This window comes from Crotalus tigris, unplaced genomic scaffold, assembly GCF_016545835.1.
Source record: "Crotalus tigris isolate CLP2741 ecotype Arizona unplaced genomic scaffold, ASM1654583v1 scf7180000017999.2816498, whole genome shotgun sequence".
Taxonomy (NCBI): Eukaryota; Metazoa; Chordata; class Lepidosauria; order Squamata; family Viperidae; genus Crotalus; species Crotalus tigris.
The window spans coordinates 1,387,601-1,410,961 of record NW_024096765.1 but is presented as its reverse complement, the minus strand read 5'-3'; the positions used below and the strand labels follow the sequence as shown (position 1 = coordinate 1,410,961).

The window sequence follows — 23,361 nt, the reverse complement described above, 5'->3', positions numbered from 1 at the left end:
TCTTCTTGCTGATTGGGAAATACCACCCATACATACAGAGAGGACTAACATAGCATAATTTAAAGGAATCCTAAAACTATTACAAATACCTTTATCCCAACAGCATCAGATTCTTGAATCCAGGGTTGGACTGTGTACCTGTTAGCACCAAAAGCTTGCAACAACAAGAAGGAGAAGGAGAAGGAGAAGGAGAAGGAGAAGGAGAAGAAGAAGAAGAAGAAGAAGAAGAAGAAGAAGAAGAAGAAGAAGAAGAAGAAGAAGAAGAAGAAGAAGAAGAAGAAGAAGAAGGAGAAGAAGAAGAAGAAGAAGAAGAAGAAGTAGTAGTAGTAGTAGTAGTAGTAGTAGTTGGAAGGGACCTTGGAGGTCATCGAGTCCAACCCCCCTGCTCAGGCAGGAAACCCTACACCATTTCGGGCAAATGGCTGTCCAGTCTCTTCTTAAAAACTTCCAGTGTTGGAGCATTCACAACTTCTGGAGGCAGGTTGTTCCACTGGTTAATTGTTCTAATTGTCAGGAAGTTTCTCCTTACTTCTAGGTTGCTTCTCTCCTTGATTAGTTTTCATCCGTTCTGCTTATCCTGCTTTCAGGGTGTTTGGAAAATAGCTTGACTCCCTCTTCTTTGTGGCAGTCCCTGAGATATTAGAACACTACTATTGTCCCCCCTCGTCCTTCTCTTCATTAAACTAGACATACCCAATTTCGTACCCATTTTTTTCATAAGCTTAGCTCTTATCTGACCCTATTCTTTTCTTTTCGTTCTTTACTAAAAATTAGTCCAGAAGGATCAGAAATAAAGTTTAGGAATCTTCTTTGTCCGATGCACGAGGAACCCAACCTGGATCTTTATTATTTAAGGCAGACATGTCAAACTCGCAACGTCAGGTGACGTCATGCGATGTATCGGGACTGTTTTGCCATTGCCAGCAATAGGCTGGGCACGGCTTCTGTGTGGCGCGTCTGGCCCGCAGGCCAGCAGTTTAACACCCCTGATTTAAGGGAAGAACTTCTGTTTGCAACATTCACTGTCCTCTTTCTCCCTGTCCATTTCCCTCAGTCTGTTTCTAAACATTGCCCCACCATGTTAAGAACATACATTATGAGTGTAGAAGACCAAAAGAACTCCCTCCTACACCCATTTGGTTGATAAGAAGGCATTCTGGTATTGGCGGACACTGGATTTCTATACGTGTATTAATTATGCAGGAGAACTTAATAGACATAATATTTCCAGCTCAAGTGTCCCAAAGGTACTTTTTCAAGAGGCAACGGGACTTCCTTTGTTTTTCCTTGAAAACATTTCGCTTCTCATCCAAGAAACTTCAGTTCTTCAGTTCTGACTGAATGAAGGATTTTCATTCTCCAATCAGAACAGAAGAAGCTCCTTGGATGAGAAGTGAAATGTTTTCAAGGAAAAACAAAGAAAGTCCCATTGCCTCTTGAAAAAGCACCTTTGGGACAACAATAACCTGGATGACTAAGAATCTCCATAGACATTCCACTCAATGTTCCCTTTCTCCCAACCTGGTTATTGGAAAGGTAGGCTAAGCATACATCTAAAGGACGCATATTGAAATGTTTCAGGTCTGTTCTGCCTTCATGAAAGACTAGAATTCACCTAAACCTCCCCATTTTTGATAACTTCAGGCAAATGCAGTTAAAGCCCTGGGCTTTTTTCTGCTTTGCAGCAAATCCAGAGGCTGATCAAAAAAGGAAGGCTGGAGAAAGCATCAGCAGCCAGCAAGCTGAAATAAACTATGAGATAGGAGGTTAGGAGGTCTAACATAACTGCAAGAAATGGACAGACCGAGATTCATCTAGGATTCAGAGATTCTTCAGTCAGCAAAAGCAAACAGGAGACATAAGTCAGGAAAGCTTTTTAAAAAGACGTAAGAAAGAAACCATCGAAATTCGGGAAGCTTTTTTTTTTAAAAAAAAAAAAAGTTTGAAGAAAGGGTGAAAAAGAATTCACAACATGAGTTCTAAAATCGAGCTGTTTTAAGAAACAGTGAAACTATCCAAACCAAAACACCCTGCTGTTCACAAAGGAAGGAAAATGACAGTGTAGTCTCTCTTTCTCCTAACTAGAAGGAAATGACTGAAACAGGCTGAGACAGGGGAAAAAAAATGTGCATATGTATGTCAGTGTGTGCCAAGAATTGTATGAAGTGCTGGTGGTTTTTAAATCTGCATAAAAGTTACAAAGAACTTGATTTGGCAACTTTAATAGAGCTAAACTTTATTTTAGCAACAAACGTTGAAAGATGCCTGGAAGGAGGCTTTTGAAATGTGAATCTGTAACCGCCATGAAATGGTTTCAGTCATTGCTATTATACCAACAATATGAGGGGACAAATTTTGTCCCATTTTACCAGTGTTTCTCAATCTTGGCAACTTTAAGATGTGGAGACTTCAACTTCAACTTCAGAATTCCCCAGCCAGAATTCTTGGAGTTGCAGTTTCCACACATCTTTAAGTTGCCAAGGTTGAGAATCACTGCATTATATAGCTCAAAAATAAATTACTTTTTTCCAGCCTGTTGCTTTCCAATGTTTTGCTTCATGACTTCCAGAAGGCTCAGCCTATAACACCATAGCATCTGGGACTACAAGAACTATCCTTGGATCGGACCAGTAGCCATTATCAACATGCTACATCCAAAAACAACAAATACCTGTGGAAGCTCAGAAGTAGAATATCAAAGTAAATTTCCTGTTTTGTTTTCTGTCTCAGCTCCTAAGCCATTTCAGGCTCAATAGAGCTGAACATAGAGGTCACGTGTAGATGTAATAGATAGGATACAAGAATTTTGTTGAAGTCATAGCCCATTAATATCTACTCTGAGTAATGATCCTGCTCATCATCTCCTTCCTAATCCTTTATTAGAGATGCTGAATAACGAAACTAGAGATCTTCTCTATGCCAATAGGCATGATCTCCTCCCAGCTTGAAAATACCGATAGGATCACTTCTTAATGAATCTAAATCCATCCATATAACATTTTATTGTCACCTTAGGATAGCAAAATCTATATGTTATAGAATGTACTGTGGACTGTATCAAGAAGAAAAATTCCATAGGTTTCTACCCCATTAGTCATAATTCTACTGATTGTATTTCATGTAGATGGAACAAGAGAAGGACAACGTGTGGTAAAATGGGTGGCCAATCAATTGGATGGATAGATAGATAGATAGATAGATAGATAGATAGATAGATAGATAGATAGATAGAAGATGGATGGATGGATGGATGGATAATAGAGAGGTATAAAGATAGATCATAGATAGATAAGAGTGAGAGAGAAAGAAATATATATATATATATATATATATATATATATATATATATATTATATATATATATATATATATATATATAATATATATATATATATATATATATATCTTTGCTCCTAGAAGCACGAAGCCGGAAACACCAGCCTGAAGATGACAAATGAGACTTCGTCAAAACGTCGCCAAGACACTTCCAATTTGACGCGGGAGAAAACCCAAATAACCAAAGACCTACAGATATATATATCTGGATATATATATATATATATAGAGAGAGAGAGAGAGAGAGAGAGACAGAGAGACAGAGAGACAGAGAGACAGAGACAGAGAGACAGAAACACACACACACACACAGAGACACACATACACAGATGTACATCAAGGTTTCTGAAATTCTTTCCAACCTTTTACCAGCACTGGATACAGGCAGCATCTGCATTTCCTATGTTAATAAATCTGTGTAGATATATGTTTGTAAATGATATACGTGTGTGTGCTTCTTCCCGAGTGTCACTTATGTATGTGTTTGTGTCCATGGGCCTATTGGGAAGCAGAGGGTAACCTTCATACATTCCACTGTGGTCTGCTCTTTTCAGTTTCTGGAAAGTTATCCTGCTGATGGACGGACAGAGTCTTTTCAATTCTCAGTTGGGTTGGAAAATAGAGGAAAGGAGGAGAAAATGAAATTCTGCATTTCTTTGGTTTAGTTATATCACTCTTTTATTATTTTTATAAATAATTCAAGGTGGCAAACATACCCAATATACCTCCTCCTATTTTCCCATAACATCCACCCTGTGAGGTAAGTTCAGTTGAGAGAAAGGACTGGCCCGAAGTCTCCCAGCTGGCTTTCACGTCTAAGACAGGACTAGAACTTAAAGTCTCCTGGATTTTAGCCTGATGACTTCACCTCTGGCCCAAACTGGCTCCCTGAAAGAAATGGTTTGCTGTTGCCTCTTTCCTTGGGCTGAGAGAAGGTGATTGGCTTAAGGTCACCCAGCTGCTTTCTATCTAAGGTGGGATCGGAACTTATAGTTTTGTGTCTATCTTGGTGCCTTCACCGCTAGATCAAACTGGCTTCTGCTTCACCATTTCTTCATGCAGGTGGTATCTCTTGATTGTTGTGATTGACCTTTCCTGTCAGGCCTGCCTCAGCTTTAACCTTAGACAAGAATGATCCATTACTCGATTTTAAGATGGAGGTATAGTTTTAGTAAAGTCAAGTGAAGTACAGTAAAGCAAAGCCGGGTCTGAGGTTCCTGTGCCAATTTCTTAGTGAAATTCTCCCCTCCTCCATTTCCCAATAATAAAGTTGGAAGGGACCTTGGAGGTCATGAGTCCAACCCTTTGCTCAGGCAGGAAACCTTATACCATTTCAGACAAATGGCTGTCCAGTCTCTTCTTAAAAACTTCCAGTGTTGGAGCATTCACAGCTTCTGGAGGTAGGTTGTTCCACTAATTAATTGTTTTAACCGACAGGAAATTTCTGCTTAGTTCTATTTTGCTTCTCTCTTTGGTTAGTTTCCATCTGTTCCTTCTTGTCCTGCCTTCAGGTGCTTTGTGTCCAATCATATTCAAACCAGATGTTTTTGGAACAGCTGTCCTTGGAATGCAGCTGCATTCTTCTCTCTCTAGCCAGATGTCCTTGAGATGTTGTCTCCGGCTGGCACAGAGCAGTTTGGAGATCTCCCCCCTTCTCCCCTCCCAAACAGCTTCCCTCCCCCCTCCCCCCCCCTAGAATTTATGGCAGGCTGGCACTGAAGCAAATGAAATCGGGAGCAAGGTGGTGGATCTGTCCTTTGTGCAATTCAGTGTCTTTGTGAGATCTGCAATTCCCTATGTGCGTGAACCATTGCTCATTCACATGGTCTTCTCCCTGTCTAGGTATCCCTCCAGCCAGTGGCACGGGCACACTCCAGATCTACCTAATTGACATCAACGATAATGCTCCTGAACTTCAGCCAAAGGAGGCCCAGATATGTGAGAAGCCAAATCTGAATGTCATCAACATCACAGCCGCCGATGCTGACATCGATCCAAATGTCGGCCCCTTCGTCTTTGAACTGCCAAGCGTACCATCTGCCATTAGGAAGAACTGGACCATTACACGTCTAAATGGTAAACCAAGCGGGCAACACCTGGCCCTGTTTGTAACTTGGCATGTGGGCCTTCAGACTTTGAAACTTTCTGTGCCGTCTTTGGTGTTCATTTTTTAAAAGAAAGCCATGTTCGAGACGACATTTATAAGCAAGAGAGTTCATGAGAAATTACCTGAATTGGACCTGAAGCTGAATTGCTCACAGCTTGCATTGGTTCTTGGCTTCCCCACCTTAATGCAGCTTGTGATTACACAGGGTTACGAAGTTGGGATAAATCATCCGTAATTGCCCAGGAGAAAAAGCTATTATCAGTCTTCCTTATGTTCCATTTTTATTGTCATAAGCCACAATCAGGATCAATGATCAACCTTTGCCCATAATTGCTTAAAAGTCACCTCCTTTTCTAATTTACTATAGAGGCAGCTTTAATGCTTGGAAAATAGGAAGGTTACCATTTGAGGAGAATGTACAGGGGAGAAGATCTGTCGAAATTATAATAATTAGCCTCTTTGTGGCTTATCAGAGTCTGCACAGAGTTCAGCCTAGGTGACCCATGGGCATACAGATAGTCCTCAACTTATGACCATAACTGAGCCCCAAATTTATGTTATTAAGCAAGACGGTTGTTAAGTGAGTTTTGCCCCATTTTGTGACCTTTCTTGCCACAGTGGTTAAATGAATCACTACAGTTGTAAAGTTAACAATATGGTTGTAGGTTAACTTGCCCATTGACTATGCTTGTCAGATGGTTGCAAAAGGTGATCACATGACCCCGGGACACGGCAACCGTCATAAGTACATGCCCAATTTTGATCACGTGACCATGGGGATGCTGTAACGGTCATAAGAGTGGAAAATGGACACGTCCCCTTTTTCAGTGCCATTTGAGCAGTCGCTAAATGAATGGTTGCAAGTCGCGGACTACCTGTATGCCCATGAATTACTTGGGGGAGTGGATTCTCCAGATCAGTAGATATTCAGAAGAAGTAGATTTTCCACCCAGCCCCGTTCTTCATGGCTTCCTCCATTTTGCTCCCCACAGGTGATTATGGTCAACTTGGTTTGCGAATAATATACTTGGAAGCCGGTGTGTATGATGTTCCAATCATTGTAACAGATTCTGGAAACCCTCCTCTGTTTAACATGTCCATCATTAAGGTCAAGGTGTGTCCATGTGATGAGAATGGAGATTGTACCACTATAGGAGCTGTCGCTGCAGCTGGGCTGGGAACCGGAGCCATTATTGCCATCTTGATATGCATCATCATTTTACTAAGTAAGTGTTGCACCAGGCAATGTACGCATATGGTTTGAAGCCAGGGTTCTTTATACATGCATGCAGCATTTTTATTTATTTGATTTGATTTGATTTTTTTATTATTATTATTCTGCCTTCATTGCTTCATAAGTAACTCAAGTCAGCAAACACATAATGCTCACTCCTATTTTCCTCGTGTCAGCCCTTTGAGGTGGATTGCTCTGAGGAAGAGCGATTGGCCCAAGTCATCCAGCTGGCTTGCATGTCTAAAGTGGGGACTAGACTTCATAGTATCCTGGTGATTGCCCCAAGGCCATCCAGCCAAATTTTATGCCTAAAACGGGACTAGAACTCACCGTTTCCTAGTTTCTAGTCTGGTGCCTTAATCACTAGACCAGACAAAGTTCAGTAATTCATAAAATCACAGTAAAAGAGAATCGGTTTCATGGTTGTAAAAGCACAGCTGCTCTGTAGTGATTAAAAATTGGTTTTTAAATATATGCAGACCCCTCACATCCTGGACATAAACTGTTTCAAAGTCTTCCCTCGGGATGGCCGTATAGGGAATTGCATTCCAAAACAACTAGACACAGGAACAGTTTGCTTTGTTGTGCCATCACTCTGCTGAACACTGAATTCCTAATTCTCACAATACTTCTTACTCTAAGTATATTTACTCATGTTGTATGGCTGTAGTATTATTATTACCCTTCTTATCTTCTTTACTATCCATTGGGGGGGGAGGAGGAGGAGGAGGGGAGGAGGAGGACTCTGTTGCTTTGCATGAACACTGAGAGCTTTTGTACTGGAGACAAATTCTTTGTGTGTCTCATCACACTTGGCCAAATAAAGTTCAATTCAATTCAATTAAAAAAAACTCAATAAGTACAAATTACCTCTATATTTACACTTGAAAAATAAGCCATCCTATTTCCTGGGTAATCTTTAATATACATATACTAAATTAATTGTGGCCTGATGGTAATAAGCAATAAATATACATTGGTATTCTAAATTGGTTGATCATAATAAAGCTTCCCTAATGCCAATTGCTAGTAGTTTGTGTAGTAAAATTTCACACTGGAAGAAACAGAAGGCAATAAAGCATAAGACACAATTTTACTTTTTTTTCTGCCTTTGCATAACTAGTTTCAAGGCCTAAAATATGATTTAAACACTTGAGCATGTTCTGTTGACTGAAATTAAATGCGGATGAAAGGGATTTGATTTAGGAGAACTTCTTCCCATCTTCAAATCCATTATCCTGTTCTAAATTATGGATTTTTATTACAAATGTATGTTTTTAAAAATTCATGGCTCTAATTGGCTTTTTTAACGTTCAGCAATCACCCTGGTTTTATATCAGTGAAAATGGAATGGTAAATAGAAATCTTTCTTCCATGTACATTATTTAATTTGGGGACTTATTCTGTCAATTATTTTTACTGGGGGATGAGTAGAATGAGTGAGTGGGACTTATAATTAACGTGGTTTGTGTGTGCTCGTGCATGCCCTTGAATTAATCTTGACTCATGGCAACAGCCCATTAAGGGCTAAATATGATGTGAAGATACATGTTTGCCCTCATAAATCCAGCCTTTTCATGGACTAAGTCTCTAGAGTCATGTAAAATCCCATTCAAATCTGTTCAGAAAATTTATCCCATTCAGTTCTACTTCAAACAGGCTGTGATCTATCAGAGAGTCTACAATGGATCCTGCACTGAGTAAGGTCTTCTCAATTTCTAAGATCCTTCTTAGCCCAATGATTTCATGATTCCAAGTACTGTATTCAAATCAGTTTGCAAAAAACAGACATTTGCATCAAATGATATCTGTCAAATTCAGATGTTTGAAATGATTTTGAGGAGGCCAGATCTGTCCCTTTGCTGAAACTTCCCAAGTTATTTGAATCAGTTTACAGTGGAAGCATCTTAACAAGACTTGTCCCCCACCCAAAAAAATCAAGACATTGTGACTGCTCTTTTGCACTCCTCCCTCCCTACCACTCACCCATCCCACATGGATGGCATGGAACCTGTTTGGTCTAGTGGTAAAGGCGACCGTGAGTTCTAGTTCCACGATAGCCATGAAAACCAGCTGGGTGACCTTGGGCCAGTCCCTCTCACCCTCAGTGCCAGTCCACCTTACAGAGATGTTGTTGTGGAGGAAATAGGAGGAAGAAGGATATTTTGCTGCCTTGAGTTATTTTTTAAAATAATAAAGATGGGATACAAATAGATAGATTATAGATGATAAAAGAGAGAGGGGAGATACATAGATAGATAGATAGATAGATAGATAGATAGATAGATAGATAGATAGATAGAGAGAGAGAGATAGATAGATAGATAGATAGATGACAGATAGATAGATGTCAGATAGATAGATAGATGACAGATAGATAGATAGATAGATAGATAGATAGATAGATAGATAGATAGATAGATGACAGATGACAGATAGATAGATAGATAGATGACAGATGACAGATAGATGACAGATAGATAGTGATGAAAGTTAGCCCAGAAGGAAATATTAAAAAGGGCGGAAAAATATATTTTTCCTCAAAAGGACTTTTTAAAACCAAACTTGGCCCCAAATCTATCTCTCTGCCCCAAGCAAGACTTTAGCCCTATGCAAATGTAAAACCATCAGAAAGTTGGAGCTAGAGCAATCAAGAAGACAAAAGAGAAGATCTGCATACCCCACCCAAACTCTAGGAGTCAGCCCCATCACCTGGGAAGCAGGATATGATAACAGAATTAAACCACAGATATCAAGGCCTAGACAAACACTCAGAAACAGTCTCAAGGTTCATGCCACAGGAACAGGAAACTATTCCAAACAAAAGGCTAGGGGGGGGTATAAAACCTACTGCCCATGTGCTCAATCTCTCTCTGTGCTCTCTTTGCCTCTCTTCTCTCTCCTCTGCACTTTCCTGAAGAACCATCTTTCTGCAATAAACTGTAACCTTCTTCCCAAAGCAGTCGCCATGTTTGCTTATTTATTCCCGGCTTGGATGAACCAGGATGAAGACTTTACTTCTAACAATAGATAGATAGATAGATAGATAGATAGATAGATAGATAGATAGATAGATAGATAGATAGATAGATAACAGAGATAGATGATAGATAGATAGATGATAGATAGATAGATAGATAGATAGATAGATAGATAGATAGATGAGAGAGAGAGAGAGAAAAAAATGATAGATAGATAAAATGAAATGAAATGCTTCCGATTCAGAGACATTTAACTTGACAGTTTAAATGAGCACTTCCAATTTGATTGGAACAGTCTGGATGATTCAGAGATTTTTCTCAAATCATATCTGCAAATTGTATGTTCGTCCAGTCCCTGTTTCAAAGGGCTGTAGAGTATTCAGGGAACGGCCATCCAGTACTGGCCGTAGCTTCCATCTGCAGGGTGTTACTTTCCAGAGACCCGTGTCCACTGCAACCCTGCCTTGAAATCTCATCTGAAAAAAAAAAAAAAGCAAAGAGCTTTTTCTTAAAGCAGTACACTAAAGAAAAATATAATAATTATAGTGGAAGAAAGCAATCGATTTCACAAAAATTACCTTCAGAAGGGAAACAGGCCTTAAAGCAACAATGGAGCTCTCTTTTCTTAAGAGCAGATAAAAATGGATTGAACTACATTTGCTATTGACACTCTGAAAGCCTCTTTTTCAAGAGAGCTGTAAAGGTGTTAATAGGACAATTTTTCTACAAAGGGTGACCAGAAGAAAAAAAACCGCCCCTGCCTTAAAAGAGAGAGAACTTGCTTCTGGTGAATTGCAAAGAAAGAGAGAGATTTCACTCATTGTGATAAGTAGTTAAGAGGCAGATTGATGTTTGCCTTCGTATGTGGATCCCCTTTTATTTATCTCTGATTTTTTTTTTAAAAAAAAAAAAGTGGCAGGCCTTAAGCAAATGCAAATCAATCTGCAAATCAATGTATATGGCTAGACTTAAAAGAACAGGGAAGTGACATATAGAAACAGTAATTAGCTGCTTCTCCTGTTAGAGCTTTGTTGGCTTCCCATCAGTCAGTTTTTGTTGGGGGTGGAATTGCAGAGACAAAAGGGAAATAGATGGGGTAGAATTTGTCCTGGCATATTTCTTCATTTGCACAGATTCTTTTTAGAGTGAGCCTATTGGGGGTTGTCTCTTTCCATTCTTGCGTTTGGCAATAGGGGGAAAAAAATCACCGTTTTTGCTCTGACAGAAAAGCAATTATGGAAAAGTTTCACTTTCCGCGCAGTATAGAGGTTGTGCTGAAATTCCTGTTTGGAGTGTCAGCAAGGTGGATTTCATGGCATTTATAGGGTAGTAATCTGCACCCCTAATTAGAAGTAAGCACTGGGCTGTCCTTTCCTGGAATTTCAGATTGGGAAACCCATATTTCGCATCTGAGACTTTCACCGGATATGCTGTGACAGATGGAGGAGGAAAGACCTTTCAGTTATGAACAGAGAAACATTCTCATTCAGCAGTCAGCAGTAACAGAATAATAGGGTTGGAAGGGAACTTGAAGGTCTTCTAGTCCAACCCCCGACTCAAGCAGGAGACCCTATACCAGTGGTTCTCAACCTTTTTAATGCCGCGACCCGAAACCGGTCATAAGTCGAGGACTACTCAACCGGTTGTAAGTCGAGGACTACTCAACTGGTGCAGCACTTACTCAACCGGTCGTAAGTCGAGGACTACTCAACTGGTGCAGCACCGTTTGCAGAATGGGACTTTTGGCGAGCTCAGCAGGGCAGAGACAGCCTGGACAATTCCTACTGGCTTTTGAAAGCCAATAGAATTAGACTCTATTCAAGAGAGTCTATTCTATTGGCTTTGGAAAGCCAATAGAATAAAAGGGAGTAGCATAGCTAAGGAAAAGGGGGGAAAAATGGCAGACTGCGTTGTTTGGCAACCCCCGTGAAATGGTCGTTCGACCCCAAATGGGGTCCCGACCCACAGGTTGAGAACCACTGCCCTGTACCAAGGGTAGGCAACCTTGGCTCTTTTATGATTCATGGACTTCAACTCCCAGAATTCCTGAGCCAGCATGGCTCAGCTTGGAAACCTCTCCCTTTCCCCTCAGCATGGCTGGCTCAGGAATTCTGGGAGTTGAAGTCCATGAGTCATAAAAGAGCCAAGATTGCCTACCCCTGCCCTATACCATTTCAGACAAATGGTTGTCCAAAGTCTTCTGGAGGCAAGCCATGGCTTACGCACACACACAAAGTCACTCACTCTGCAGGATCCAATCTTGGTTGGTCATCAGGACCAGAGGTTTAATCTTCCAAGCTTTCGGACTTCCTCTGGAGCCCATCCAATTGGTGGACCCAGATTGGATCCTGCAACATGATCCTGGGACACGTATATTTGCCTTCATTCATGTCACTAACGCTGTCTACATGCCTTTAGATCAGGGGTCTTCAAACTTGGCAACTTTAAGACTTGTGGACTTCAACTCCCAGAATTCCTCAGCCGGCCATGTAGACAGCGAATTCTGGGAGTTGAAGTCCACAAGTCTTAAAGTTGCCAAGTTTGAAGAGCCCGGCTTTAGATCATTAGGTTGTGAGCTGCTGGAGAATCAATGCCACTGAAATAACGCTTCCAGCTTTCTCAGCAGCTAAAGCATCAGTCTGCAACTAGCATAATTAATTTTATTTATTTAATTTATTTAAAATATTTATGTAGCCACCTCTCTTTCAGCCAACTCTAGACAGTTCCCAGTCAAAAATTAAAGGATATATAAAATCATTTTAAAAAAACTATAAAACACAACCAGTTAAAACATAAAGCACCAAAATAATGAAATGTTAAAATGCCAATCCATGTTAAAATACATAGTCATTTAAACCTGCCAAGTCTTTAGATCTTTTCCCAGGGTTTCTGTGTTGATCTTTGGGCAAAGGCTTGGTGAGACCCTCACCCAGAATCTCTTCTGATGGGCGGGATCTCAATCCAAAATAACATAGCAATATCAACAGTATTTATGCTTATATACCAGTGGTGGCGAACCTATGGCATGGGTGCCAGAGGCAGCACTCAGAGGCTTCTCTGTGGGCACGCGCACCGTCGCCCCAGTCCTAGGCCTTCAGCTGGGTTTTATAAAACCTTTTCGCTTTAGGCCTCCGCTGCCATCTGCAAAAAAGAGAAAAAGATTCAATCAGTCAATTTCAACTCGCGGGAAAAAAAAGATCTTGCAAAATTGGAATTGATTGATTGAACTTTTTAGTCCCACCCAGTCTGCCATTACCACCGCAGCTACGCCCACCTAATGGGCCATGCCCACCCAATTGGCCACACCCAGCCAATGGGCCACACCCACCCAGCACTCGACAATGCATAAGTGGGTTTTGGGTTGCAGTTTGGGCGCTCAGTTTCTAAAAGGTTCGCCATCACTGTTATATACCATTTCGTCGTGCTTTACATCCCTCTCTAAGCGCTTTACAGAGTCAACCTATTGCCCCCAATAATCTGGGTCCTCATTTTACTGACTTTGGAAGGATGGAAGTCTGAGTCAACCTTGAGCCAGTCAGGCAAAGTTAGCCTGCAATACTGTGGGCTGTGGGCAAAGTTAGCCTGCAATACTGCACTTCAACCACTGCAACACCAGAGCTCAAAAAGTTAATCTTAAAGTAAGATTACTTGGGGTTCATGGCAGTGGGTTGGATACATCCCTAAGTAGCCTCAACCATGACTGTTGCCTTTGGCTCAACCACGCCCATTAACAGGACATTGATTGTGCTCTGGGTACAAATCCCATTCAGTGGCTGGTGAGGTAACAGTTGAATACCGGTCCTGAATACAGGTCCTCAATTTACGACCACAATTGAGCCCAAAATTTCTGTTGCTAAGTGAGACACGTGTTAAGTGAATTTTGCCCCCTTTTACGACTTCTCTTGACACGTTTGTTAAGTGAATCACTGCAGTTGATAAGTTAGTGACCAGGTTGCTTATTAACCTATCAACTGGCTTCCCCATTGACTTGGCTTTTCAGAAGGTCGCAAAATGTGATCACATGACCCTGGGACACAGCAACGGTCATGAATATGAACCAGTTGCCTAGAATCCGAATTTTGATCACATGACCGGGGGGATGCTGCAAAGGTGGTATCTGTGAAAAACGGTCATAAGTCACACGTTTCAGTGCTGTTGTAACTTTGAACAGTCACTAAATGAACTGTTGTAATATGAGGACTCCCTGTACTTTTTGCTTGCCCAAATGTTGCTACCATACAAGAGCAGTTATCCTCCCGTAATCATAATTGATGTCCTGGCTTCTGCCCATTCTGTTTCCTGTAAGTTAATTTGAGATCTGGGTTGACTGGCAATCTAAGATCCACCTGTGCAGTGCTCTGTAGACACCTGCACAACCTCTTGGTTCAAATCCCTCCCTTCTGCTTGATGCATTCTCCTTCCTGAACTGGATTTCGACTGTTGCAGCTGTGCTTAGCCATGTCATTCAGGCCTTTTCAACAGCAGTGTTCAGAAGCATCTGCAAAATTCAACACTTCAGCTCCAAGTGTGTCAACTTGGAGAAAATCTAAGTGGTTGCTAGAGAATGAAACTGACTTGATGCCACATAATCAATCAAATGATTATGCTGCAAGCTCCACCTTCTGTAAGTCTGGCACTGTGGTGCAGTGCTGATGTTGACAGAATAACAAAGTGGGAAGGGACCTTGGAGGTCTTCTAGTCCAACCCCCTGTTCAAAGGGCTGTTCAATCTCTTCTTAAAAACCTCCAGTGTTGGAGCATCCCAAACCTCTGGAGGCAAGTCGTTCCACTGAGTTGTCATCATTTGACAATTTGAAAATGATGTCATCATTTGAACTAAAGTGTTGGATCCTGATGCATCTGCAGTCAAAATCTCTACCCTTTTCGATATTTTATCCCTCCCTAGAGCATAGAATAATAAAGTTGGAAGGGACCTTGGAGGTCATCTAGTCCAACCCTTTGCTCAGGCAGGAAACCCTATACCATTTCAGACAAATGGCTGTCCAGTCTGTTCTTTAAAACCTGCAGTGATGGGGCACCCACAACTTCTGAAGGCAAGCTGTTTCCACTGGTTGATTGTTCTCACCATTAGGAAATTTCTCCCTAGTTCTAGATTGCCTCTCTCCTTGATTAGTTTCCATCCATTGGTTCTTGTCTTCTGGTGCTTTGGTAAATAGTTTTACCTGTGGATCCACAGAATCCACATTCCCTTTGTTCAGTCTTATATTTGTTAATCTCAGTCTGGGATAAATTTTTGCAATTTAGAAAGTCCGTTTCCATCGCTACATTAGCCTTCATGGCTTCAGTCAGTTCTAGACACTGAATAAGAACCTGTATCTTTTCTTTGGCTGAGAAGATAACTTTCATATTTCTCTGCCCTAATGCCCAAGCAGCCAGTAGGTTGATACTGGCAACTGAAGTCACACTTCCAATACATAATTCCTGGAACAGGTCACAGAAAATCAGCTTTAAAATGTGCTCCATCAGTCCATTCCTGAGCAGCTCAAGGATTAATACAGATGTTCCTTCCCACTATTTAGCCGAGGTAGCGCAGCAGTTAGAGTGCAGTACTGCAGGCCACTTTAGCTGACTGTGTTCAGCAGGTCAGCGGTTCAAATCTCACCGGCTCAAGGTTGACTCAGCCTTCCATCCTTCCGGAGTAGGTAAAATGAGGACCCAGATTGTTGGGGGCAATGTAATATATATATATACATTGCTTACTGGTGTACACCGCTTAGAGAGTGCTTGCACTTAAAGCGGTATATAAGTCTCATAAATAAATAAATAAATAAATCTTGTTCCCACAATGATCCTGAGTGATGAGAAGCTAAAAAATAAGAACTCCGCATGCTTCCTGGCCATGGAAGGTTTAAGCACGAATAACTATTTTCCAGTCCTGGACTATTTAATTGTGGCATTTCAACTTTCTTGCAAAGTACAAGCAGTCCTCGACTTACGACCACAATTGAGCCCAAAATTTCTATTGCTAAGAGAGACAGTTGTTGAGCGAATTTTGCCCCATTTTACAACCTTTCTTACCACAGTTGTTAAGTGAATCACTGCAGTTGTAAAGTTAGCAATGCAGTTGTTAAGTGAATCTGGCTTCTCCATTGATTTTACTTGTCAGAAGGTCGCAAAAGGGGATCACATGACCCCGGAGCACTGCAACCGTCATAAATATGAGTTGCCAAGGGTCTGAATTTTGATCCCATGGGAATGATGCAATGATCGTAAGTGTGAAAAATGGTCATAAGTCACTTTTTTCAGGGTCGTTGTAACTTCGAACGGTTACTAAATGTTGTAAGTCGAGGACTACCTATAACCCTGTATATTAGATTTGAGATGTAAAAAATACAAAAGCAACTCACACTGGAAATGTTTGCTATTTAATTTCCTGAATTTAATCTTCAAACAAAGCAAAGCCATGCTAACATTGTCTTATCCTGCCAAACTAGATCTGATATTCCAACGTTTGCCTTTTTTTTTTCCCCTTCCCTGGCACTTTCAGTAAAAAGTTCAAGGCTTTGCTCGCATCTTCTAAGCAAAGCAGCCGAAAAAGAGTATTTCAGAACGTTTGTTAATGTGATCTTGGAAAGACAGAAAGCTTGTAAAAAGGAGGAGACTAAGTCCAAATTGGATTAGACGAGCTAATATTTTATCCAGTCTCTGTTGCATCCCTTCGGAGAGAATCACACATCATTAAAATGAAATTAGTACAGCTGCAGCATCTTGCTGATTTGAAAGGATTTATTTTAATGGGGGAGCAGGGCAGAGTGGGGGGGGAGGATACTGTAGAAATATCTGCCCCCTCAGCTGGTTAGAACATGTTGATGCCCCTCTGTGTATGCATTTGGGACTGAGAGAAATTCTATTTTTTTTCAAATTACCGCTGCTTTACTTGTGATGAAATGCAGCACTGGAGAGGTAAAATGCACGGAGAGGCCGTATAATCCAAGAGTTTGTCCCTCTGGCTTCAGATTTTGGTTCACTTAGAGCAGAGGTGGGGAACTATGGCCACTTTATGACTTGTGGACTTCAACTCCCAGAATTCCTCAGCCAGCCATTTTGGGAGTTGAAGTCCACAAGTCATAAAAGGGCCATAGTTCCCCACCTCTGATTTAGAGACACCCTTCCTCCCCATACACACACATTTCATAACCTGTAATTTTCCAGCACAGAGAAGGATAGTTTGGTAAAATTGCAGTAAAAGGTAAAGATAAAGGTTTCCCTGTCCGGTCGTGTCCAGCTCGAAAATACTCGCCCCTGTTTCCTAGCTGAGGGAATCAGTGTTGTCTGAAGACATTTTCATGACTATACTCCAAGGGGCATGGAAGGCTGTTGCCTTCCCACCCACGTGGTACCTTGCAGGAGTGTTGTGCTTATTACGGTAAAGCAAGGAGCCATTTCCAGCAGACAGCTCAAAAATGAATGTTTACAAAATCCTACAGGGAGACCTGGTTAGTTTTTAGATAAGAGAGGACCAAATAGAGAGCCCAGCTTGTGACACTCTTGAAAAATCTCTGAAAAAGACAATGGCAAAACCACTTCCACACTGATGTGTTGACTTCCGGATGATGTCTGTGAAGCTACGGATACGTGTCAACATTTCATTCATTGCCATACATTCAGAATGGAGAGCATCGTAGAAGGTGTCAGTGAAAGTCATTTTATCGACAAAGAACAGCTGTGAAAACCTACCAACTAGCACTTCTGTATTGTTGCTAAGAAATGCATATGATCTGTGTACTGAGTTACAATAGTTGCTTTTAGCTTGAGAAAATATTTTACCTGTAAGCTAGCATATGTACCTTTGGCATTCTCAACATCTTCCCTAAAAACAGTGCTACCTGCTACCACATCAGTCCACTTTCTGCCAATGAAGAAGTAGATTGTTGCTAGGCTTACTCAACGCATACAGAACCATCTAACACAGGGATCTCCAAACTTGGCAACTTTTAAGACATGTGGACTTCGACTCCCAGAATTCCCCAGCCAGCATGTCCACAAACATGGCTGGCTGGGGAAGCCTGGGAGTTGCAGTCCAATCTGAGTTGGTCACCAGGACGTGAGGTTTATTCTTCCAAGCTTTTGGGCTTGTGCTGGAGCCCACCTTCAGGGAACTTCTCTATCTCTCTCTCTCTCCAAAAATGTGCACTGGGCTGTTTTATGCATTGTATTTATATGGTTCCTGGTTATGTGTGGCTTTTAATTGTTAACAAGGGTGTTGATGACTGCTATTAAGTTATTAGTTGTTGTTTCCTTGTGCTGCCTGCCCTTGACTCCCAAGCACCTGATAACTGGTGGTAAATCAGCACTCCTACTGATTGACAAGGGGCCCGTTTCCCAGACTTTAATCACTTCTCTGGCTATTTTTGTCCCTGCTCAGCCAACAATCATAGTAACTGTGAAATTAAAAGCATGTCTTTGTTCATTGCAATGTGAGGCTACCAATGAGTTCAGGGGTCCTCGTCTAACTGCTCACTCGTGTTCTCACAATATGGTGGTTAGCTTCTATTTATTTCTCCTATTTGTGGTCAATTTTGCAGATCTCAGGCCAACACAAAGTATAAACCCCATTCATGAAGAAAAGACGGGGTATTATTGACTGCACTTTTCTTGGCTAGGGTTGATTGTCCTTAAGGAATAGGAGATTGTGACATTTAGCTGTGGTTGCTATTGTTCAATTGTTTTTTTCTAGCCATGGTTCTGCTTTTTGTGGTATGGATGAAACGGAGGGAGAAAGAACGTCACACTAAGCAGCTACTCATTGATCCCGAAGATGATGTCCGGGACAACATTCTTAAATATGATGAAGAAGGTGGTGGAGAAGAAGATCAGGTGAGGATCACTCCATCTTTGGGAGAAATCGATTAGAGTTCAGGTTGGAATCAAAATAATGCAAAAGATCTGAGACTGTATATCTGAACCGCAGTTATGAGACTTGAGCTGGATACAGCACTACTCTAAAATGTCTATTAAACGGTTGAGAAATCGATGGGAATTTTAAGGAGTTGCAGCTCAAATATATCTGAAAAGTGAGTGCTATAAAAACTCAGTTCCGTATTCATCTGTCACCAGGAGAAACACTAATATTAAAGCTTAATATAAATCTAGAAAATTTATATAGCACAAAAAGGTTTCTATTTTGAAAAAGATCTCTGGGCATAATATAGACTTTGGGAAACTATAATATCATTGATCACAGCTTGGATTCTTTGTTTCCGTTGTGATCTACCACCATCTGACATGCCAATCCATAATTCGTTTGAAGTTTGGATTTGCTTTGTTTAAATCGGTCTCTCCCTCTCTCTCTCTCTCTCTTCCAAATCAATTACAAATTAGATTGTGGAAAGATCACTGAGCAGCAGAGGCCATAAGATGGTCATTGAATAGAGCATCACTAATACTCCAAACCCACATTGAGATGTCTCCAAAATGTGAACCAAATAAGTGATTAGTCAAGAGTGCGTGTTTGCAGCTTTCTGCCTTGTAAATCTCTTTGCACCGTCCAGCCAAAGATCAATAGCATATCATATATGTTGAATTAAGTAGCAATATAAATGCCATAGAGTTTAAAAGCTCTGTTTTGATTTCCCTTAAACTTAAGTCAGTCATGTTATTTAGCTCCCCCAATGGCACAAAGGTACTGGATAATCTTCAGTGAAAATCTGCCGCAACTTCACTCTTTTCCTTCTGTATTCATGATAGGATTATGATTTAAGCCAACTTCAGCAGCCAGAGAATATGGATCATGTTTTAAACAAGCCAAATGGAGTCAGGAGAGTGGATGAAAGACCTGTCGGTGCTGAGCCACAATATCCTATACGGCCTGTCATCCCCCACCCTGGAGACATCGGGGACTTTATTAATGAGGTATGTTCCTGCAGATTTCTGTAGACTGCTGCTGTAGTGCTGTAGGGTTAATTGGTCACCAAGAGTTGGTGACAGCAATTAGCATGTATAGAATACAGGGAGGGAGGGAGGGAGGAGTGGGTGGGTGGGTGGGTGGATAGGTGGATGATGGATGGATGGATGGGTGGATCAATGAGTGGGCAGACGGATCAATGGATGGATGGATGGATTTCTTGGAATATGTTCCAAGAAGGGTGGTGCTGAAGGGTGGTTTTGAGAGAAACCACACCTGCCAAGTATATTACCATTGTCTTGTTTCAAAAGTTAAAGTATACATTTATTATAATTTAGTGTCTAGTTGGCAGATGGTGGACTCTAACTAATGGTGGACTCTAACTAATCTTGACTGATTTCAAACAAGCTAAGGAGATCTGCTTAGGATTTGGATGGAAAATCCCAGGGCTAAACTGGGGCTGGAGTGCACTGAAAAACTTGCCAAGGAGTTAATATAAAGCAGCATTAGTAAGCTCATTTACCAGTATTCCTACTCCATCCAAAGTTGAAAAACCTTGTTGTTCATGTTCAGTGTCTGGGCATCCCTGAAGATGCTTTGAATTCAAGCCATCGATGGCATTAGCAATCTCGTCTGCTTAGCTCCCACAACCCAAGCGCCATCCCTCGTTTTCTTTATTTGCTATTGTATTCACAAAACATTACAGCCTGCCCTTCCAGCAGATTGCCCAAGGCAAATAAAGCATAAAGAACCGGTGGAACCGACATTTAACAGCAGCAAATTGAAACTATAAAAGCAATAAATACGTAGCGGCTACCCAAGAGACAAACCGGTTGATTCTGTGAAGCAATGAACCAGGGGCGAAGGTAGCCCTCAGATACAGGACTTGTAGCATTTCCGCAATGGACCGTATGAGAAAATGTAGTTGCTATTCCACAGTCTGTAAAATATAATAAACCCGATTAGTGCAGTGCTCTAAGGCGTGTAATCCTCCATCTTGGGGAATGTGTTCATTATATTTAAACAGGTGCACATTACGGCTGATTCCCATGGTTCACTCATCAGAGGCATGTCAAACCTGCAGCGCAGTATTAAAAAAAAAAACAGAGAGATTATTTTATCTGTTCCTGCCTTGTTCCATTGTGCATTTTTAATTTTTTAAAAAAAATGTTTGGGCTGCCTTCAAAACCCAATCGATCCCAGGGCAGCTTTACAAGAGGCTGTAAATTCTAAAACAATTAAAATATACAACAGCACAAACGTTCAATCACATAACGTTAAATCAGGAGAACCATAATAGCAACAGCTGAAAAGAAAGGTAGAAAAGGCTCCTGAACAGCAGATACTAAAAATCAACAAGTTGATTACAATGCTTAGGATGTGTGGGAGGATAAAAGGATGTTTGTTTGATGCCCAAAAGACAATAAAATGGATAGCCGGGAATACCTTACTAGGAAGAGCATTTCAGACATAAGAGACTACCATTGAAAAGGTCTGCAGGCAGGTAGCCTCAGATCAAGGTACAGAGAAGAATGTAGTTATTTGTTAGATTTATAGTAATAGCACTTATATACTGCTTCATAGTGCTTTACAGCTTCTCTAAGTGGTTTACAAAGTCAGCATATGGCCCCCAACAATCTGGTTCCTCATTTTACTGACTTCACAACAGTGGTAGGCTGAGTCAACCTTCAACCAGTCAGGATCGAACTCCTGACAGTGGGCAGAGTTTTCCTGCAACACTGCATTCTAACCATTGCTCCACCAAGGCTCTTATATCCTGCTTTTTTTCCTCAAGGTAGAATACAATTTCCCCATCAAAATCTAATGAGGCATATTGGATTCAGAGTGAGCAATTGGTTCAAAGTCAACCAGTGAAGGTCCATAGCTGTGATGGATGTGCTCTTGGGTTACCCTCACGATAAGATCTTCTGGCCAAACGTCTGATCATCCAATATTTAAGAATCTCTCTGTGGTATCACTGGTTGCGACACACACTTATTCAAGGCAGACTAAAGAGTTATTTTTCCCACAATGCACATTTAATTTATGGAAATGATAAATGTGGACTAGTGATAAAAAGCTCTGGGGGCACAGTGATTAGAAAGCAGAACTGTAGACGAACTCTGCCTGCAACCTTGAGTTCGATCCTGACGGGGCTTGAGGTTGACTCAGCATTCCATCCTTGTGAGGTCAGAGAATAGAATGGAGTGGAGTGGAGTGGAGTGGAATGGAATGGAATGGAATGGAATGGAATAGAATAGAATAGAATAGAATAGAATAGAATAGAATAGAATAGAATAGAATAGAATAGAATAGAATAGAATAGAATAGAATAGACCTTGAAGGTGTTCTAGTCCAGCCTCCTGCTCAAGCAGGAGAACCTATACCACCTCAGACAGGTGATTATCTAGTCTCCTCTTAAAAATCTCCAGTGATGGAGCACCCATGATTTCTGGAGGCAAGCTGTTCCACTGATTGATTGTCCTCACTGTTAGGAAGTTTCTTCTTAATTCCAGGTTGCTTCTCTCTTTGATCAGTTTCCAACCATTGTTTCTTGTCCTTCTCTCTGGTGCTCTGGTGAACAACCTGACCCCTTCTGCCTGTTTGGAGCAATATGCAAATAATGCTTCTACATTGTAAACTGCCCAGACAGTGGTGTAAAGCACTATAGGGCAGAATATAAGCCAAAATGCTCTTGCTATTGTTATGAGAACAGAGTAGACAGGCATCTAGAAGAATGTTATGATGCTGTAGTTCAATTTACAAGTAAGTCAACCTTAGGGCGGGACCACAACATGATCTTCTCTCCCACATCCTCCAAGATTCAGAACTACAAGGCAGTCCTCAAGTTACAATCACCGTTGGGACCAGAATTTTGGTTTGCTAAATGATGTGGTCAGTGAGTGAGTCGTCATGTGACTGCACCCAATTTTACAACCGGCATTACTGCAGTCATGAGTCATACAGTTGTGAAATAAATCACATGACTGTTAGGTGAATCCAGCTTCTCCCATTGATTTTGCTTATCGGAAACTGGCAGAGAAATGATAAATTGCAATCATATGACCACCACCATCGTAAATGAGAGTTGGTTGCCAAGACCCCAAATTGCAATCATGGGGCTGTGCGGATGATGTGATGGTTATGACCTCAAAGGCAGGTCATGTCACTTTTTTCAGTCCTGTTGTAACTCTGAACAGCCATTAAAAATGAATGGTTGGAAGTCTTATTCTGCACAGGGATGGACATGGTTGGAAATAAAAAGAGAAGGTACATATTGCTAGGAAAGGAAGGAACAGGACTCTGATAAATATATAAGGTAGAATAGGTGATCATTTGAAAGAAGGGTTTCAGTAAAATCAACCTTCATAACTCTCTCTGTTCCCCTAGGTCAGGGGTAGGCAACCTTGGCTCTTTTATGACTCGTGGACTTCAACTCCCAGAATTCATGAGCCAGCATGGCTCAGCTTGGAAACCTCTCCCTTTCCCCTCAGCATGGCTGGCTCAGGAATTCTGGGAGTTGGAGTCCACACATCTTAAAGTTGTTGAGATGGAGAAACAACGGACTAGGCCAGGGGTAGGTAACCTTGGCTGTTTTATGACTCATGGACTTCAACTCCCAGAATTCCTGAGCCAGCATGGCTCAGCATGGAAAACTCTCTCTTTCCCCTCAGCATGGCTGGCTCAGGAATTCTGGGAGTTGAAGTCCACGAGTCATAAAAGAGCCAAGGTTGCCTACCTCTGCCCTAGGTTATATCATCATCCTTTAAATATAAAAATAGCAATAAAAGTACCAATAACTCCATGAACACCAAGCCACAATAATGTAGACCAAAATC

At 41.3% G+C, this 23,361-nt stretch overlaps 1 protein-coding gene across 1 annotated transcript in view; it reads left to right on the top strand.

The window, feature by feature from the left end:
• Positions 1-23,361, top strand: part of CDH4 (cadherin 4) — a 929,395-nt gene that overhangs the window by 900,062 nt on the left and 5,972 nt on the right. The window contains exons 12-15 of the mRNA XM_039346507.1: positions 5,179-5,412; positions 6,436-6,669; positions 18,356-18,495; positions 19,366-19,530. Coding sequence (XP_039202441.1) covers positions 5,179-5,412; positions 6,436-6,669; positions 18,356-18,495; positions 19,366-19,530 — 773 coding nt within the window. The remainder of the gene's footprint in view (positions 1-5,178; positions 5,413-6,435; positions 6,670-18,355; positions 18,496-19,365; positions 19,531-23,361) is intronic.